The sequence below is a fragment of the Mustela putorius genome, unplaced genomic scaffold, assembly GCF_011764305.1.
Source record: "Mustela putorius furo isolate JIRA1106 unplaced genomic scaffold, ASM1176430v1.1 tig00000743_pilon_pilon_pilon, whole genome shotgun sequence".
NCBI classification, from domain to species: domain Eukaryota; kingdom Metazoa; phylum Chordata; class Mammalia; order Carnivora; family Mustelidae; genus Mustela; species Mustela putorius.
Window position 1 is genome coordinate 4,007,257 of NW_025421464.1, and position 20,323 is coordinate 4,027,579.

General features: G+C 36.5%; 1 protein-coding gene across 10 annotated transcripts in view; it reads left to right on the forward strand.

The window, feature by feature from the left end:
• Positions 1–20,323, forward strand: part of ITCH (itchy E3 ubiquitin protein ligase) — a 130,156-nt gene that overhangs the window by 41,865 nt on the left and 67,968 nt on the right. For 5 of the 10 annotated variants that reach the window (XM_045084102.1, XM_045084101.1, XM_013053383.2 and 2 more), the window contains 4 exons: positions 1,510–1,600; positions 12,166–12,307; positions 15,985–16,109; positions 17,124–17,261. In XM_045084102.1, the coding sequence (XP_044940037.1) occupies positions 1,531–1,600; positions 12,166–12,307; positions 15,985–16,109; positions 17,124–17,261 (475 nt within the window). In that variant the 5' untranslated portion in view covers positions 1,510–1,530. Of the gene's footprint in view, positions 1–1,488; positions 1,601–12,165; positions 12,308–15,984; positions 16,110–17,123; positions 17,262–20,323 lie in introns of those variants that run through there. The other 5 variants (XM_013053384.2, XM_013053386.2, XM_013053387.2 and 2 more) reach the window with 1 other exon arrangement.

Below are 20,323 nucleotides of genomic sequence, written 5' to 3' on the forward strand. Positions count from 1 at the left end.
GATATAAAAAAAGTAATATGTATATGTTCATCAATTATTAAAATTACTAGCATGTTTTTACAGAGCATCTGTTATTACTACAGTGATTCCCTGTAATTATCTGGGGGAGAATCCCTGTTCCTAAAAATGTAGTCTGTACTTCCATGAGTCTTTTCTATATGAAGTTGATTTGAGTTTTTAAAATATATTTTATTTCTGTTGAGACCTTAAGTTTATTTTCTTTTCAACTTTGTAATTTTAACTTAGAATAATTAATGTATGCCATACCATTAAGAAGGATATTTTCTCAGCAGTAGATTGTTGATATAGATCAGCAACTAGAATGGTAGTGTATCATGCATAATAAGATTAGCACCCAGATATTGGACTTCACTTGCTGTCTCTTGATTCACTTGTCTTGATGTCATAGTACTGTTAACATACATCCTTTGGGTATTGAGGACAAGGTAATAACTACATAGAATGTTGCAATGATGTCTTGGAGGATTTTTTGTATTACAAGCACTTTGAATCAGAAGAGTAGCGGGGAGGGGCAGAGGGAGAAGCAGGTTTCCCGCTGAGCAAGTAGTTGGACTTAGGTCTTGATCCCAGAACAGTGGGATCATGACCTGAGCCGAAGGCAGATGCTTAACTGATAAAGCCACCAAGGCATCCCAGGTTTTAAACACTTTAAAACTCATCCTGATTGTGTTCAGAATAGGCACTGAATCTAGACACAAGGTAGAAACAGGAAGACTAGTTGGTAATTAAGTAATTTAGGAGGGAAGCATAATGCAGGAAGAAAAGTCAGGCTGTCAGAGGCCACTATGAACAGATTGATGGTAGAGTTGGTGAGAAAAGGTTGGATTCTGGATATGTTCTGCAGAGACTGTTGAATTGCTGACAGATAGGAAGGGAAATAAAAAAGGCAGGGTAGAGGTTTTTAGCCTGAGTATATGAAAGGATGGAATTGTTATCAGCAGTTTCGTTTGATGTGTTTGATGTGAAATTTGGCGGGGTTGGGGGGGCATTTTTTAGATAACCAAGTGAACTTGTTTGGAGTTTAGGAATGACATCTGGGATAGAAATATAAAGTTGGGACTCACTGGTATATGGATGACATTTAAGGCCATAATACTGGATTATATCCTTGAGGAAATGAGTGTAGAGAAGTTAAGAGGGAACCAGGACTGAGCCCTAGGGCACTCCCGACATTAAGAGAGGGGAGAAAACAGGAGGGATTTTCAAAGAAGCCTAAGAACAATCAGTGAGGTAGGACATAAACCTAGAGAACGAGTCTTAGGAGTTCAAGGAAAGAATGTAAACAATGGAAGAAAGAATGAAAAGCAATGTCATTTTGTTGATAGTTTAGACAGGATGAATACTAGAATTGGAAATTTTATTTAGCAGTGTTAAGGCTACCATTATTGTGTGGTCTTTGGTGAGACATGGAAATAGCCTGGTTAGCACTATACATATTTTTAATATGGGATTTTTTGATGTTTACAGTGTCTCCTTTTCCATGTTCAGATTTGCCGTCCTATTGGTGGTATGTCTGGCAGTGGATCACAGCTTGGTTCAATGGGTAGCCTGACCATGAAATCACAACTTCAGATCACTGGTAAGTCTTAAAAAGATCTACATCTATACATTTTACCCCAAGATAAAAATAATCTTAAGAAAATCTTCAGTGGCTTTTTTAGGTGTTGAATTAATATTTGCTTGGTGAATGAAGAATGTTTAATAGTATAAAAATTATGTTTTTATTTCAGAATATTCTTGGGTGTTTTGAAGGTTTTGTTTTTTCTCTCCTATTAAACATTGGAGTCTGGTCAATTGCTATTGTTTTTTGTTTTGTATTAATGGCCTTGAGAGGTAACTCACATAGCACACAGTTCACTCATTTAGAGGATCAGTGTTCCTTAGTATGCTCATTGTGTTTTATAACTGCCACCACAGTCAATTTTAGAAACCTCTACCTATTACTGGAGGACTTCCCATGTCTCCTAGCCACTCTCAGCCCTAGGCAGCCACTAATCACTTCCTGTCTGTAGATTTGCCTGTTCTGGATCTCTCATATAAATGAAGCAGTAAAATGTATGGCTTTTTGTTTATGACTTTTTCCTCTTAGCATGTTTTCAGTGTTTATCTGTATTGTAGCATGCATTAGTATTTCATTTCTTTTTATTGCCAAATAATATTAGGTATGAACATACTATATTTTATTTATCCATTTATCAGTTGGTATATGTTTGGGTTGTTTCTACTCTTTAGCTATTGTGAATAATGCTATGAACATTTATGTTCAAGTTCTTGTGAAATTTTGTCTTTTCAGTTCTCTTGAGTATATACCTACGAGGAGTCACTGGGTCATATAGTATATGTATTTCACTTTGCGAGGAATAACTCCAAAGTATTTTTCAAAGCATCCACACCATTTATATTCCATTAGCCCTCTATGAGGGTTTCACTTTCTCCACATGCTTGCCATTGCTTGTTGTCTGTCTTTTTGATTATAGACATCCTAGTGGGTATGAAATGGTATGTCATTGTGGGTTTGATATGCATTTCTCTGGTGGTTAATGATGTTGAACATCTTTTCATGAGCTTATTGGCCATTTATATATATTTTTGGAGAAATATCTGTTTAAATCCTTTGGTTACTATTATTACTTAACTAATATCTCTCTCTTTCTCTAACCATACTAGCCAAGTATATTGCTTTCATGTTAGTATTCCTAATGCTCTACTATGCCATTTGTTAGATTACATTCCTGCTCACAACCCGTTAGTGCTTCATTTTGGCTATAGTTGAGAATTTCTGTAGCCTGGGCTAAGAGCTTTAACAGTCTGGCTCCATGTGGTCTCTTTGTAGGTATTTATAAATGAATTATTTGGTGAGTCACTGCAGTTTTTCCAGACATGCATGTGTCTGTATCACACAGTGAAACCTTGGCCTTTATCCTTTTAATGGCATTTATTTCTTATAGAACAATTATTCTCTGTATAGTATTTCAGCTTTTTAAAAATTTTTATTTATTTTAGAGAGCATATGAGTGGGTAGGGGGGTGTGGCAAGCAGAAGGGAAAGAATTTCAAGCAGACTCCATGCAAGCACAGAACCCAACAAAGGGCTCAATCCCAAGGCGCTGAGTTCATGACCCAAGCTGAAACCAAGAGTTGGATGCTCAACTGACTTGAGCTACCCAGATACCCCAGTATTTTAGCTTTTATTATACCTGTCTTTTTTTTTTTTAATTAAGATTTTATTTATTTATTTATTTGTTTGTTTATTTATTTTTAAACATTTTATTTCTTTATTTGGGGGAGAGAGATTGAGCACATGAGCACAAGCAGGGGAAGCAGCTGGCAGAGGGAGAGGGAGAAGCAGGTTTCCCACTGACCAGAGAGCCTGACGTGGGGCTCAGTCCCACGACCCTGGGATCATGACCTGAACCGAAGGTAGCTGCCTAACCAGTTGAGCTATCCAGGTGCCCCAAGGTTTTATTTATTTATTTGAGAGAGAGAGAAAGAGCACGAGCAGGGTGAGGGGCAGAGAGAGAAGCAGACTCCCTGCTGAGCAGGGAACCAGATTCAGGCCTTGATCCTGGGATCTACCTCTGGATTGTGAATATTGGGCCACAAACCATATCCTTATTATCTTTCTCAAAACCTAAAAGTGAATTATATAAAAACACTTTCGTAAGGTGACAGCATCTTAGAATTTATTTGGGGGGATTCCTTCACTATAGTGTCTTTCCTTAGCGATGTCCGATTCTCAGTGAAAGGTATTAATATTTCTTTGTTAAGCAAGATTCTGATTGTTTTCCAGTGCTCCCCATCCTGAAGCTAGCCTGAATAGCTGATTTAAATTGAGCCTGCTTCTTATTATTTTTCTTTTTTGGGGCAGATTAATGTTGAAACCTTTGATTGGAATGATCTTTAAAAAAAACGTCTTTACCGGGGCGCCCGGGTGGCTCAGCTATTAAGCATCTGCCTTTGGCTCGGGTCATGATCCCAAGGTCTCCGGGATCGAGCCCTGTATCAGGCTCCCTGCTCAGCGGAAAGCCTGCTTCTTCCTCTCCCACTCCCCCTGCTTGTGCTCCCTCTCTCACTGTGTCTCTCTCTGTCAAATAAATAAATCTTTAAAAACAAAACAAAACAAAACAAAAAAAAGTCTTTTCCTTTTCAGGTTACATGAGTAATGCACATGTTTTTTAGTTTTACAAACTCAGTAAAATAATAATCAGGGGTCTTATTTATCATCTTAGTCCTCAGAGATGATATTTTTACTTGTTTAGGTTTCAGTGTATGCTCCTTTTGAATTTTTCTTTGCATACTGCTTATCATATTTGCTATCATCATCATTATCATAGTAGGAAGAATATTTAATAAAAGCCTGAATGCACCTCAGGAAGACAAAATTCTTGGCATTTATAAGGTTTTAATCTTGGGTCTATATTTTCTGAGGATGCACAAGTACAAGGCAAAAACAGTTTAATAAAAACAAAGAATGATAAAAATTACATATTTGGCAAATATATCATTAGATATGAGACAAATGGAGGGCATAAGATTATAAAGAGTAATGTGCCAAGTTGAATAAATCAACTGTGCTTCATAATTCATTGTTTACTTCTTTGCTTTTGATGCTAGAAACCTTAGAACTAAGTTTTTTGCACAGATCCCTTTAATGACATTACAATTTTTATTCTGTGTAAATGGATCATTTATAGTATTGTCTTGTTTTGTTTTTGGTAAGCTGCCTCAACATCTTTCTAGAATCAAGGAGGGCATAAATATTCAAGTGTAAAAAATAAATGCCATGATATATGGTAATGTCAAGAAAAGAGAACAACTTTGGTCAGGAAAGAGAGATCAGTATTTGACCAAAGTTGCAGTGAAAGGAGTCGCTGCTTAAAACATTGTTACTATTTAAATGCAGGAGGTTATTTTTTTTAAATGTAGGGATTTTTTTTAGGAGACAATATGGGTAAGAGGCACAAAGCAGGGAAATGCACAAGACTTCACCAGTGCCCCTAACAGCCACTGCTACAGAGTGGGGGAACCATGAGAATTTAATGCGGAGTGGGTCCTCTCCTTAAGGTGTGTGTCAGGGATACAAAAAAATCATATTTGGAAGATTTAGAGAGTAATCAGGGCTTTTAACAAAGAGTAATCAATTGTGTTTGTGTTTTAGAAGGTTGCTGTGAAAGACTGATAAGAGTTGAGTGTCATAGTTAAAATCCTATTCTGTGGTTCTGCTCTAGTTTCTTGGCTTTTTTTTTTTTTTTAAATTTTATTTATTTATTTGTCAGAGAACGTCATCAAGGGAGCAGCAGCCAGAGGGAGAAGCATGCTTCCCACTGAGCAAGGAGCGTGATGTGGCACTTGGTCCCAGGACCCTGGGATTGTGACCTGAGCTGAAGGCAGACACTTAACTGACTGAGCCACCCAGGCATCCCCTTCCTTTTTTTTTTAAGTGGGCTCCACTACTACTATGGAGCCCAACACAGCTCTTGAACTCATGACCCTGAGATCAAAACCTGAGTTGAGATCAAGAGTCTGATGCTTAACCAATTGAGTCACCCATGTGCCTGTGTCTTTTTCTTTTTTTTAAATCCAAGTATTTCAGCAGCATTTATTGAAGAGACTGATTTTTCTCCATTGAGTATTCTTGGCTCTTGTCAAATATCAGTTGACCTTATATGTTTGTGTTTATTTCTGGGCTCTCAATTCTGTTCCATGGGTCTGTTTGTCAGTTTTTATGTCAGTACCATATGATTTTGATTACTATTGCTTTTTTTTTTTTTTTTAAGATACATTTTTTATTTATTTGAGAGAGAGAGAGAGCATGCACATGGGGGCGGAAGGGCAGAGGGAGAGAGAAACCTAAGTAGACTCTGTGCTGAGTGCAGAGCCCAATGCAGGGCTCAGTCTTATAACTCTGAGTTCATGACCTGAGCTGAAACCAAGAATCAGTTGCTTAACCAACTGTGCTACCCAGCCGCCCCAGTTACTGTAGGTTTATAGGATAGCTTGAAATTAGGAAGTATGATGCCTCCTTCTTTGTTCTTTCTCAGGATTTCTTTTGATATTCAGGGTCTTTTGTAGTTCCATATAAATTTTAGGAGTGTTTTTTCTATGTTCATCAAAAATGCTACTAGAGGGGCACCTGGGTGGCTCAGTGGGTTGAGGCCTCTGCCTCCAGCTCAGGTCATGATCTCAGGGTTCTGGGTTTGAGTGCCGCATTCGGCCTCTCTGCTCAGCAGGGAGCCTGCTTCCTCCTTCCTCTCTGCCTGCCTCTCTGACTACTTGTGATCCCTGTCTGTCAAATAAATAAATAATATCTTTTTAAAAAAATGCTACTAGAATCTTGATAGGCAGTGCACTGAACCTGCAGATGGCTTCTACTCTTACTATTTTCTTACCTCTTTCAAATTTCTTTCTTTTTTTAAAAATTTTTAAGTAGTCTCCACACCCAGCATGGGGCTTGAACTCATAACCCTGACATCGAGTCATATGCTCTACCAACTGAGCCAAAAAGGGGCCTGTTTTTAACCTCCTCTATCATACATGCAGACATACATACATAAATTCCTTTTAATTATTTATTTGCAATATATATTTGCTAATTGGTCATCCTCACCTGATTGAGGGCAAGTAGAAAATTTATTTCAGAGAAATGACACTTAATGACACAACCCTAGTTTTAGTGACGAAATCTATATAGATTAATGACTCCCATCTTCAGGGGAGTTAATGGCCCTGGAATTTAGTCTTGGTTCTGATACTTAATAGTTTTATAACCTTGTGCATGTCACTGATATCTCTGAGCCTCTTTTCTTAGCTGTGAACTGAGGACATTAACATCTTTGTCACATGGTTGTTGGGAGACAGTGTATATGAGTTGGAAAACTCTAAAACACTGTGTAAGTATAGATTATTCTCTTTCCCCTGATTCTTTATTTCCTTCTCCTTCTAGTATTACTCATCTAATTTAATATCTTAACAGCAACCTAAGCTTAAAATTTTAAATAAAGTTCATTGATTATTTTACATTACCTTTATCATCCTAATTTTACTTTTTTTTTTTTTTAAGATTTTTTATTTATTTGAGAGAGAGCATGAGCAAATGAGAGCACGAGCAGGGGAGAAGGTCAGAGGGAGAGGGAGAAGAAGACTCCCCACTAAGCAGGGAGCCCGATTCAGTGCTCCATCCCAGGACCCCAGGATCATGACCTGAGCTGAAGGCAGATGCTTAACTGACTGAGCCACCCAAGCACCCTCATTCTAATTTTCTTTAAGTTTAAAAGAACGAATGGCAAGAATGGCAGTGTTCGTGAAAGATGGTTGATGCTTATGTAAAAGTTTAATTTATAAGTGTTAACATTGTTATGAGGAGGCTAACTGGTGGATCACATATTTAAAATTTCTTTACCTCTTTGTCCTGTATCCTTCACATTCCTGTCATTAGATTCTGCTGATTTTTACAATTGGATTTTTTGGGTCATCTACTCTTTTTTCCTGTAATGACATGGTCTAGTCCCTTAACTTGTACATAAGTCTGTTTTCTTATGTCCTTCCCTCTCTTTAGCCATTTTCTGTTTATGTTGTACACATAACCTCAGGTATTCTGAACTCATCTGTGTTTTTTATTTGATGCTTGTTGTGTGATAGCATTATATAATGTGGACAAAATAAGTAACTTTGTTATTTCCTAGAACTTTCTTTGCCTCAGTCTTTACTTAGAACTGATCATTTGAAGAAGAGAAAGCATCTTGATTTTACTATTAATTGGGATTAAATAATACTGTACTTTACCACATTTACTAGAAGACTGTAATCTGATTGCTTGGATAGTAGGAATGCCCTTTTTCCTTGAATTTAAAGTTCAGAGTTTATATAAAATTCTTTCTAGTCAACACATACTTCTGCCACAGAGGTCTTTTGTGGCTTGTCATAACTCTGACCATAAAGTTAGCCCTTGCTTAACTGGTTTATTTCTTATTCAGCTCATACTGCTAATTTACTGGGTCTCAGCACCCTTACTTGTTTTACCTTGTTCATTATAGTCCCCCCAGTTCCCAGAATAGGTTGGGATAAGCTAAGGATTCACTTTAATTTCTTTATATTTAAGCTGTTAGGGTGCCTGGGTAGTGCATTTGGGTAAGTGTCTGATGCTTGACTTCAGCTCAGGTCGTGAACTCAAGCCCTGTATCAGGCTCTATGCTCATCAGGGAGTCTGCTTGGGAATCTCTCCCTCTCCTTCTGCCGCACGCCCCTCCCCCCCAAATAAATAAGCCTTTTAAAAGAAATAATAAATTGTCAAAGTTTTTTGTACTGAAGAGTTAGGATGAAGAACCAAATCATGTCAAAGCATTGACTTTCAGAAAGGATCAAAAGACCATTAATATAAATTTTAAAATTTTTAAGAAGTTTTTTATTTGAACTCATGACCCTAAGATCAAGAGTTGCATGCTCTTCTGACTGAGCCAGCCAGGTGCCCCAGAAGAACATTAATATATGCCATGAAACTATATACAATAGATACTGTATGTGTGTATGTAACAATAAAGCAGGGAAACTTGTTTTCTACCATGACTAATCATTAGGTTCAACAGATACGTCAAATGTCTCTCATGTTTAAATTACTAGATGCTATATAAAGACTGTCTACATCCTTGTCATGACAGGGATTACAGTGTTAGTTAAACTAAAAACCAGTAAACTTAATAAAAGCTAAGGCAGAATGAAGAGCTGTAGGAACCATACATAAATATGAAAATGCAGAGGAAATGTAGAGACAGTAGCAATTTAACTTCTTAGGTTTAAAGAAGCATTAAATCAGGTCATCTCTTTCTCAAGAAGTAGGATTTTATTAGGTAGGAAAGGAAGAAGTCTTGATCATTGTGAGTGGAACTTCCAGAGTAGCATATGAAAATACATAGTCCTTGTGAGGGACAGCAAACAGCTAAGGGTGGTTAGAATGCCAGGGGGCTGGGTGGGATTTGGTATAGGAGGAGGCTGAAAAGGTACATAACAATGTAAAATACCCCAGAGTTTAAATTTCATTTTTCAGGTATTAGGGAAGTATTTGAAAAGTATTTACATGACCACATCTGTTTAGGAAGATAATTCTAGAAGATGTGAGGTTAAAAATAAAAAATTATTAGAGATCTTTGCATTAGCCTGTGTAACAGATGATACTGACAATTTTTTGGTTCCCTGTCATATAGTTGACTGTTTTTATTCTTCTTATTTACTCTAGGAATTTAAATTTCGGGAAATAGTAAGTTATCTATTTCCAGATACTAGGACTATAACAAAGTTTTATGCATTCTAAACTGAGTTTTGGGGGTGCCTGGATGGCTTAGTCAGTTAACTGTTTGCCTTTAGCTCAGGTCATGATCTCAGGGTCCTGGCATCAAGCCCCACATCAGGCTCCCTGCTCAGTGGAGAGTATGCTTCTCTCTTTCTCTCTCTCTCTCTCTCTCTGTCTCAAATAAATAAATAAAGTGGGATTTGAGCACTTAATTTCTCTTGTTCAGGCTTCACAAGTGACCCTTGGGCAAACTCTTAAGTTCTTTTGAGTTTGTCTTTTTATGTGTAAAAATTAAGATGATAGTATCTATCTCACAGACTAGTCTTGATTATTGAAATAACAATATTTTAAGTCTAGACACATAGCAAACACTGACAGGTGGTGTTAGTTTCCTTTACCCCTCTTATTTTCCCATTTAAAGTTTCCTAAAATGGTTCTATTGGGGTTGGATGGGATTATGTGGCAAAACAGTTCCAAAAGTTTGAATCCTTTTTACCCCCCAAGATTTTATTTATTTATTTGACAGAGAGCAAGCATGCGTACACACAAGCAGGGAGAGTTACAGGCAGGAGGAGAGGGAGAAGTAGACTCCTTGCCCAGCGGAGAGCCTGATGTGGGGCTCTATTCAGGGCTTTGGAATCATGACCTCAGCTGAAGGCAGGCGCTTAACTGACTGAGCCACCCAGGTGCCCTAAAAAACCACTGAGGGCGGATCATTTCCTTCCTGTCAGGCCTGCATTGCTTTGGTTAATCAGTTTTAGAGGAACGCAAGAGCCCCTGAAATACAGTGGTGGGTCTTGCATAATTGTTTAGGCTCTTTCACCTTTTCTCAGACCAGAAATATATTAAAAAGAAGGGTTTTATATTTTTTCTGAGGCAATCCTGTGATTGAATTTTGTTCTGTATTAAGTACTAGAGCTTTATAGTACGTATTAATCAGAGATCAGTCTCGTCCCCACTTGAGTATTTTCTGTTCTGAAAAAGATTTCTAAGTGTTTATACTTGGATGTCTCACACATATCTCAAATTTTATATGTTCAGTACAATACTCTTGATTTTTTTCTTGCCTAAGCCACTCCCCTCAAACTTGTTTCCCAGATCTTTTCCATCTTATTAAATGATACTATCTTCCATTCCCTTATTCATGCTAGAAACCTGAGAGTTATCCTTGCTGCTGCTTTTCTCCAACTTCCTTATGTAATCTAATCCTATTGGTTCTCAGAAAATACTTACTCCTCCCTTACTCCTCCATGTACATATCCATGTTCACCACCAAATCACTGTCATTTCTTGATTAGAAGGCTCTAGTAGTCTCTTAACTCCTACTTTTGTTTCCCTTTCATTTTTCCCACAGCAGTGGAATGATCTTTGCGTTTTAGTCTGATCATCGCTGTATTCTCAGTGCCCCAGATAGTACCTCATATATGTAGTAGGCACTTAGTAAATTTGTTGAATAGCACTCTTTTACTTAAAATTCCGTACTGGCTCCTTATTGCCTACTTCAGTAATATCTCTTATAGCTCTTTTTCTTTGTTGACAGATACTTTTTTTGATACTGCATATTGATTTCAAATCTCATTGAACTTTATTACACCAAGTATTCTAAAATACTGATGGAGCTCTAATTTATAGAATGTGAATACATTGTTGGAGTACTAACCCTGTAGCTGGCTTGCATGCTATCAAAAAAAGGCATGTATGTACCAAAGGACAGAAGTCTGTGGTACTTGTGATCTCAAGAGATTCATGGCTGCTACCTGGGACTGGACTTGTAGGATGCCCAGACTGTACTTTGAACTATATATTGAGCTTCTTGGGTAGCTGCTATACAGATGACTCTAACAACTCCAAGGGTCGCTTTACCTTGATATAGGTACTGGCATTCTCTGTGCTTTGCAGGGAATATTTCCATGGCTGTGATCACCTCATTTATGGGGGAGCAATTTCTCATTTGTGGGAACCATGAGGTACTCTGCTGGATACATACCTACTTGTTACACCTTCCAAGGGGCTTGGACAAGGTTATTTTTTGGCAAAAGTTACTAACTCAAGGGTGAAGATGATGGAGTCAGTATCTTAATTAAGATGCATTTTATAGGAAGCTTTTGCTAATATGAGATATATGAGATGCTAAAAATAATCCTAGTTTGTAACTCTCTTCCTCTGATGGCTTTCCAGCATGCTTAGAAAGAATAAAATCCAAATTCCTTATCTGGGCCTACAAAGTTAAATGTGATCTCACCTCATTTACCATACTTCCCTCTTTGCTATATTTTCCTCAGATGTGCCAAGGTTTTGTTTTTGTTTTTGTTTTTGCTTCTCTCTAGAATGCTCTTCCCACTTTTCACAGCTTATTCCCTGTATTTAGATGTTTGCTCAAAATGCTTCCTCAGAGGCCTTCCTTACTAACAGGTCATATTCTGCCACAGGAGCCTGTGTTTCAGCATATGGACTTCCTCTAACTAGGATATTATCTCCCTGAGAGCCAGAGGCTTTTCTGTTTTGTAAACTGCTCTATTTATAGTTAGAGCAATATCTGGTATATGGTAAGCATTCAAATATTTGTTAACCAGGTTTGTTGCTGTACTTTCCAATTGACATTAGAGTTCTGAGACTGTTGATACCGACATTGGAGGTATATTAATAGTAATTTGGATGCATTATATGGGGGAAGGACTATGTTTATTTAGTAGGTTGGGAGGAAATACAAAGGTCATGACTGAATGAAATTAGTAAATATTTTAGAGCAAAACTGCCTCTCTGAGTAAAAGTAATAATGTTCTGTGTAATCTTTATGAAATTAAGTTGAAGGACGAACTAACATCTTGAATATTTAAATATTTTCCCTTTTCTTTTGCCTAGTCATTTCAGCAAAACTTAAAGAAAATAAAAAGAATTGGTTTGGACCAAGTCCTTATGTGGAAGTCACAGTAGATGGACAGTCAAAGAAGACAGAAAAATGCAACAATACGAACAGTCCCAAATGGAAGCAACCCCTTACAGTGTAGGTTTGAAAGTATTTTCGATAGTATATTTAGTTTAGTAGGTGAAGAGAAACGAAGCTTTAAAAATTTCTCACTTGTTTTCTTTGCTCCTCCTCTTTCATTTTTTTTTCTCCCCTATTCCTAGGACGACTTTCTTTAGTCCCTGTTTGTTTCTCTTTAGATATTTCTTTCTCCAATCTCTCCTTTATCTTCTGTAGGTTAGTTGATGATGGTATCATTACTGCTGCTGAACAGTATCTGGAGAGCCCATGGTCATGGGCCTAGAAAGATTCTTAATAGCTCTTTCCTTAATTTAGAGCTATGAGTAGCTCACTTAATTCTCATTTATTTATTTATTTGAGGGAGTGAGAAAGAGAGAACTCGCATGAGGGGGTGAGGGGGTAGGCGGGGGTGGTCGAGGTGGGCAGAGGGAGAGGGAGACCAGACTCCCTGCTGAAGAGGGAGCCTGAGGCCGGGCTGGATCCCAGCACCCTGGGATCATGTCCTGAGCTGAAGGCAGACGCTTAATCGACTGAGCCACCCCGGTGTCCCACTCACTTTATTTTTTAGTTTAATTTTTAAAAATGGTTTTATTTTGTGTTTTTAATTACAGTGCCCACACAGAACCTACATGAGGGTTTTCTTCCTTTAAAAAAATTACTAACTTTATTCTATAACTGTTTTAATACTTCACTTAGTATGGTTATCTCTCTAGCTGTATATATAGAGATCTAACATACATTATATAGTTATTTAATATTCCATAATAAGAATGGACTATCATTTATTTTACTAGTTCTCTGTTATCACTTGGTTTCTAATGTTGTGTTATTACACAGCATCGCAGTATACATCATGTGCCTGTGTCTGTAATTTGGTGCTGTTATCTGCAGAATGAATTCACGGAAGTAGCACATAGCTCAGTTTTTAACACTTACTGACAGAGCCCCATGTGTTGGTATTGAATACTCACTGAAGAGAATTACAGATTAATTTTAATGTTTTTACTAAAATGGAAGAAAATGTGATTTAACAACAAATGGACTTCAAAAGAATAATAGCATATTTAATTTGGGTACCAACTATATTAAAAATGTAGTTCAAAATATAATTGGTTGTTACTGCATCAAATACACAGAAATTGTTTTTTTATTACCTAACATTTGGAATTCTTGCATTTTTTCCCCTTAGAGAAGTAAACCAAGGACTAAAGAAAAGTTTTATTTCTAACCAGTGAGATAAGATATTTGAAACTATATGTTCTTCACACAGTACACACTTATGTGTATAGTATTTATTCCTAATAAATTACAGAACAAATTGGATATACCTAACTTGTTCTTTAACTTTTGGATTTCTAGGGTATCTTTTTTTTTTTTTTCTTCTCAGCATAATAGAATTCATTGTTTATGCACCACACTCAGTGCTCCATGCAGTATGTGCCCTGCATAATATCTTGATATATTTTATGATTTTGAGCAAATGAGTGAAATTTAAGAAGTGTCATTCTGATGGTTCTCATTTGTATTAATTTCCACAAAGTTTCTTAGACTTTTTTTTTTTTTTTTTAAGATTTTCTTTATTTGACAGAGAGAGATCACAGTAGAGAAAGAGAGAGGGAAGCAGGCTCCCTGCTGAGCAGAGATCCCGATGCGGGACTCGATCCCAGGACCCTGAGATCATGACCTGAGCCGAAGGCAGCGGCTTAATCCACTGAGCCACCCAGGCGCCCTTAGACTTTGTTTTTAATTAATGATCTTTTAGAGATTGTCTCTAAATTTTAAATTATGTGAGTAAATTTTTTTTTTTAAAAAGCAAATAAAATCTATTAAAGTTCACAGCCCCCATAATAACTAGAGATGTTCAACAGAATAATTTCAGTATTCACTGAATACTCATCTAGTTTTTCCCAGCTGCTGGCTGTGTTCACTAGATGTGCACTTTGAGGCTCTTAAACTGATGATGTGAATTCTTTAGTGGTTTAAAAGTTAAGAAAAAAAGAAACTCTCCCTGTAGCCCCTTAAGGTAGTGCTCTTGTTGAGCCCAGATGTTTGGGGAAACACATAGCTCAAGTTTTGAATTTTTAAGTTGCAACAGATTGGTCTGCAATTTTAACGTGGCTTCCATTGTAGACATTGTTTCTAGAATTGAAATAATTCAGGTCAGACCATCTTTGACAGTATACTTTATCCTCTCACAGTATACTTTATCCTCTCACAGTATACTTTATCCTCTCTCAAATTAAAGTAAAAGTACTCATTTATTTTATTCTATCCCCACTATGATTTCCCAGATGACTAATGGAGGAATGTTTTCTTGATATGTTCTTCTGAATGTAATATCTGAAAATTTTATTTTATTTTTTAATTTTTAATTTCTAATTTTTTTTTCAAGATTTTATTTATTTATCTGACAGGGAGACAGCAGCAGCAGGAATACAAGCAGGGGGAGTGGGAGAGGGAAAGTAGGCCTCCCACCAAGTAGGGATCCTGTTGCAGGGCTCCATCCCAGGAACCGGGATCATGACCTGAGCTGAAGGCAGTTGCTTAACTGAGCCACCCAAGCACCCCCATCTGAGAATTTCAAAGAGAAGACTACATTGTCCTTCCCTATCCCACAAAAGAAGAGGCAGTGTTAAGATGAGAATTTTTTAGTTTGTTAAAATGGTGGAAATATGATGGGGAGATTAGGCATAGGTAGACTTCTGAGAAAGTGTTTATTTATCCCCCCAGATTTGATCACCTTTTAGAAGGACTGAGTCACCCAGGTGTCCCCAGATAGTATCCTTTTTTATTTTTTCTTTTAAGATTTTATCTATCCATTTGACAGAGATCACAAGTAGGCAGAGAGGGAGAGGGAAGCAGGCTCCCTCCTGAGCAGAGAGCCCTGTGCTGGGCTCTATCCCAGGGCCCTGAGATCATGACCTGAGCCAAAGGCAGAGGCTCGACCCACTGAGCCACCCAGGTGCCTCCTTCTCCCCTCCCAGATAGTATTCTATATAAGCATTTGGCAAGGTGCAAGTGAGTCTATATTTGACAGTTATTACAGACACTTTGCTTCTAACAGTGTGAAATTTAGGGTATCTAACATAATCCTCAGATCATGTAGCTGACTGAAGAACTTGTTTGTTTCTTGTTTTTCTCAAGACTGAGGAAGTTTTCAATACAAATTTTAATGCCAGACTTTGTTCAAATTATAGCCTGCCATTGACTAGCTAGCTAGCTGTGCAATGTTGGGTAATTTGCTTAACTTCTCTGAATAGCAGTTTCTATATCTGAAGGTGGGGTGGTAATTCCCCATCTCTTGGGGTTGCTGTGAGGATTAAATGATATAACCTCAGGCTTATCACTACCTGACCTAAAATAGGGATTTAATTTATAAATTAACTTTTTTATACTATTGAAATAAAACTAGATTTCTAACAGTTTGTAGCATGATAGGCAGTTTTACTTTTATTGATGATGCATGAAGTTGCCCCTGTAGTTCAACTACAGGTGAAAATGATGATATGAGCATGTAGTATTCAGGTGTTTTCCATTAGGTTATAGAAAATGGGCAATATTGGTTGTACAGTAAACTCTTAAGGTCTACAGTTAAAATATTATAGACATTAAAATTTAATTGCAATTTATTTAGGATCTATTGTGATTATTTTAATGAAAACAATACATCTTTTTTTACCCGTCTTTGCTTTTAGTATCGTCACCCCTGTGAGTAAATTACATTTTCGTGTATGGAGTCACCAGACACTGAAATCTGATGTTTTGTTGGGAACTGCTGCATTAGATATCTTTGAAACCTTAAAGTCAAACAACATGAAACGTATGTATGTAAAAGTAACAGAAATTGTGCTAGGCTATTTGTTTTTCTGTATGAAATTCATGTGTAAAAGATATAGAATGACTATGTTCACTATTTGTTTTTATGCTTACTTGATTATAATATTAAGGAGAAGAACCTTGAACTATTTATTTAAAGCATTCCAAATAACCTTGATGTAGCCATTCATTTTCATTTTTGACCCAGTATTTTTCATAAATTTAATAAATAGGTACTTATTAAAAGATTACATACTCAATTATGGAAAACTAAAAAATACAGAGCAGAAATTAATGAAAAATGTAATCCCATTTCAGAGACAATATGGTTAATATTTCGGCAGATTTTCTTTTCAAATACTTTGAAAATTTATTAATTTTAGTTGGCTGTGGTTTTATTTGTGTATGTATATATAAAATGGAGATATAATAAACTTGAAATATGTTTGTTTTTATTAGTATCATGATTTAAAACATAGATATTCTTGTTCCTCCTTGACTAGCTAAAACATACTTCCTAAATCTCATTTAAGAGATATAATCCTTTTTTTTTTTTTTTTTAAGTTGGTTCCACGCCCAGTGTGGAGCCCATCACAGGGCTTGAACTCATGACCCTGAGTGTTAAGACCTTAGCTGAGATCAAGAGTTGAAAGCTTTACCAACTGAGCAAATCAGGCGCTCTGAGACACAGTCCATTCCTATGTTACATGTTTTCACTCAATAAAATTCAGGCATATGTTGCTGAATAATCCTGCTGACTTATTTTATGCAAGGATGTAATGAATATAACAGATGATTGAGCTAGTTAGTATTTTACATTATGAATATTAAGCATTAGCAAATTTTTTTCTGTTTTTTAAATGTTTTGTGTCAAAAGGCCTGAAACCTCAATGAACTATACTAAAAACAATTTATAAGCACATAAATATCAAGTTTTTCTGACGTTCTTTTTAACAGTTAAGATGACTTAAAGAAAGAAAAATTGATCATTTTGTTCTGTAATTATATTCTTTTACAGTTGAGGAAGTAGTTGTGACTTTACAGCTTGTAGGTGACAAAGAGCCGACAGAGACAATAGGAGACTTGTCAGTTTGTCTTGATGGGCTGCAGTTAGATTCTGAAGTTGTTACCAATGGTGAAACTACATGTTCAGAAAGTAAGTAATCACTTTTTCTGTAGGCTCTTTAATGATTCTTAACATTAGCCACCAAAGAACGCTGATGTAATCAGTGCTGTTCTTTTTCACCTTAAAGAAATTATTTCCTTTTTAAAAGGAGACATTATTTTAAACATTTTCCTTTTATTGTGTTGTTTCTGTGAATAAAACATTTTTCTGTAAGTTGAAAAGCTAACCACAGAAAAGTTGAATCACAGTTGACTGTATAATGGGTTGATTTATTTTATAGGCCAGTAATCACAGTTAATATGACTTATAATGCCACATCTTCTCCAGTGCCAGTCGCTGACATAACTGGCCTGCAGCTGTATCTGGTTGAGTATAAATTTCGCAAAATCCCGCTTAGTGCTTAGTAATCCTACTTAGTACTGTACCAGACTGCCAATACAAGCCAAAGTCCATTTGCCATTCCTGTGCCATTTTCTGTAGGCTACATTTATAAAGCTGTCTTTGTGTTACAATAATAACAAAATCAATTCATTACATGTATGCCATTATATCTTATAAATTATGATTTACTAGCTTTTGTTACAGGAAATAAGAAACATGAAACAACAGTAATTGAAAGAAGTTCGGCACCTGAATTAGTGCCTGTATAGCTAGCATGCTTAATAAAACTACTTTTTAGTCGATTCCTTCTAGATACTCAAGTGAAACTTAGAGGACCCAAGACAAAGAGAAGATTAATGGTTTTCTTGATTAGTCTGACAAAGTTTTTGTTTATTTATTAGGAACTAGATTATGAAACATTTTGCACTTGTCAGGTGTTACTATTCTTCCGTTTCTGCTTTGGAAAACTTCTTACTTTTTTAACTTGTGAAAAAAAAAATTTTTTTAAAGATTTTATTTATTCATTTGAGACAGATAGAGAGAGAGAGAGAGCATGAGCAGGGGGATAGGGACAGAGGAAGAGGGAGAAGCAGACTCCCCACTGAGCAGGGAGCCCGATATGGGGTTCAATCCCAAGATCCCAGCACCATGACCCAAGCCAAAGGCAGATGCTTAACTATCTAAGCCACCCAGGCCCCCCAACTTATGACCTTCTTTAATAGCAGGACCTTCAAGATAGTCTCAGTGTATCTTCCAGATTGGTTCTTTGAGGTTAATGAGGGTGGAGAGAAATTTCTGAAAGGATCATACTGTACTGCTTCAGAGTTGACAAGTTCATTTTAATTGACTGCCATTCACAGGAGCTCTGAATAGTCAAATTTTTCTATAGATTAGAATTCTGGAAGATAATATACAACTTAAATTTCATTGTTAAATTGCTCTGAACTCAGTATTTATAGCTTCCCAAGTTTTTTACCCCCTACAAGTTGAAACTATTAATGCAGAATATTTAATAATTAACAAAGCATAATCGTCTTCATATTTCAGAGTAGAACCTAAACTATATATTTAAACTTACTTTAATGTTTATTGCCCATGGAAGTGAACATTTCTATGTCATCAGTTTTCCACTCAGCTAGGAAAATAATTGATAGAATTTTAACCTGATACTTAGAGGTTTTTAACTGGAAAATCACAGTGGTTTCCAAATAAAATAGCTGCCAGTTTTTGAATGCTTGCTGTGTGCCAACCACTATGTTGGTGTGTGTACATATATACTCATTTAACCGTCATAGCTTTGAAGGCATAACCTATATTTTGCATATAAGGAAAGTGAGGTTGTGATCATTTAAATAGTAAGTCCAACATCTTACCAGCTAGTATGATGCAGAGTCAAGACTGAAACACAAATATTTATGTTTCGTATTCTTTCCAATTGCTTTCACACTTAAAAATCTAGAAATTTTGAATCACATCATGAATTGTAAGCAAACAAACAAAATCCAGTTCCTTTCACAAGCATATGTGGTAGAAACTACACTTGGATTGTTCTTTGATTCCATTTCTGTAACTTTAACTGCAAGTTAGAAATGAAAATTAGAGTTTAGTATTAAAATTTAATTTCTAGTACCTGCAGTTGTTTGGTTGGATGAGAGCGGGGGGTTGAGGGAGATTGCTTTTGTATTCCAGTAATTTTCTACTGTTAAAGATTTTCAGATTTTTTTTCCCCTAAGGATGTTAGTCAGAAGTTTTTGTTTTTTAAGAAAGACTTTATTTTTAAGTACTGTCTACACCCAATGTGGGACTTAAACTTACAACCCTGAGATCCAGAGTCATATGTTCTACTGACTGAGCCAGCCAGGAGCCTCAGTTAGAAGTTTTTTGGGTTTGGTTTTGTTTTTTAAAGATTTTATTTATTTATTTGACAGAGAGAGAGAGATCACAAGTTAGAGAGGCAGGCAGACAGAGAAGGGGAAGCAGGCTCCCTGCTGAGCAGAAAAGCCAATGCAGGGCTCAATCCCAGGACCTTGAGATCATGACCTCAGATGAAGGCAGAGGCTTAACCCACTGAGCCACCCAGGTGCACCTAGAAGTATTTTTGTGAAAGAATACATAGGATGGTTCCTAGAAGAAATTTGTTCTTGTAGATGTAAATATTTTTGGTTAAGTATTTGGTTTTAAGTTTTATGAAAAGAAATCACTGTCTGAATTTTAGTATTAAGAGTCACTAAATAATAGCTTACTATATATTTAAATGTACTGTGAAAGTTGGTTTTCCTGATGGGACAGTATTATCTCTTTGGGTACCTAGAAATTTTTGGTCATTGTTCTTGGTGGATAAATTTTCTTTTTCTTTTTCTTTTCCTTTTTTTTTTTTTAAGTTTTTCAGATTTTTTTTTTTTTAAGATTTATTTTTATTTGGCAGGGAGAGGGGGCAGAGGGAGAGAGAGTCTCAAGCAGATTCCACACCAAACCTAGAGCCCCATCTCTCAACCCTGAGATCACAATCTAAGCCAAAACCAAGAGTCAGATGCTTAATCAACTATGCTACCAAGGCACCCCTGGTGGATAAATATTCTAAAAATGGCAATTATATAAGTAGACCTTTTTCAAGTAAAGTAAAATTTTCTCAGCATGTTTGTTTTTTCTTTCCACTTATCTTCAAGCTGTATTTGAAAACTAGAGAGCTTTCTATCCTCACTCCAGTTTCC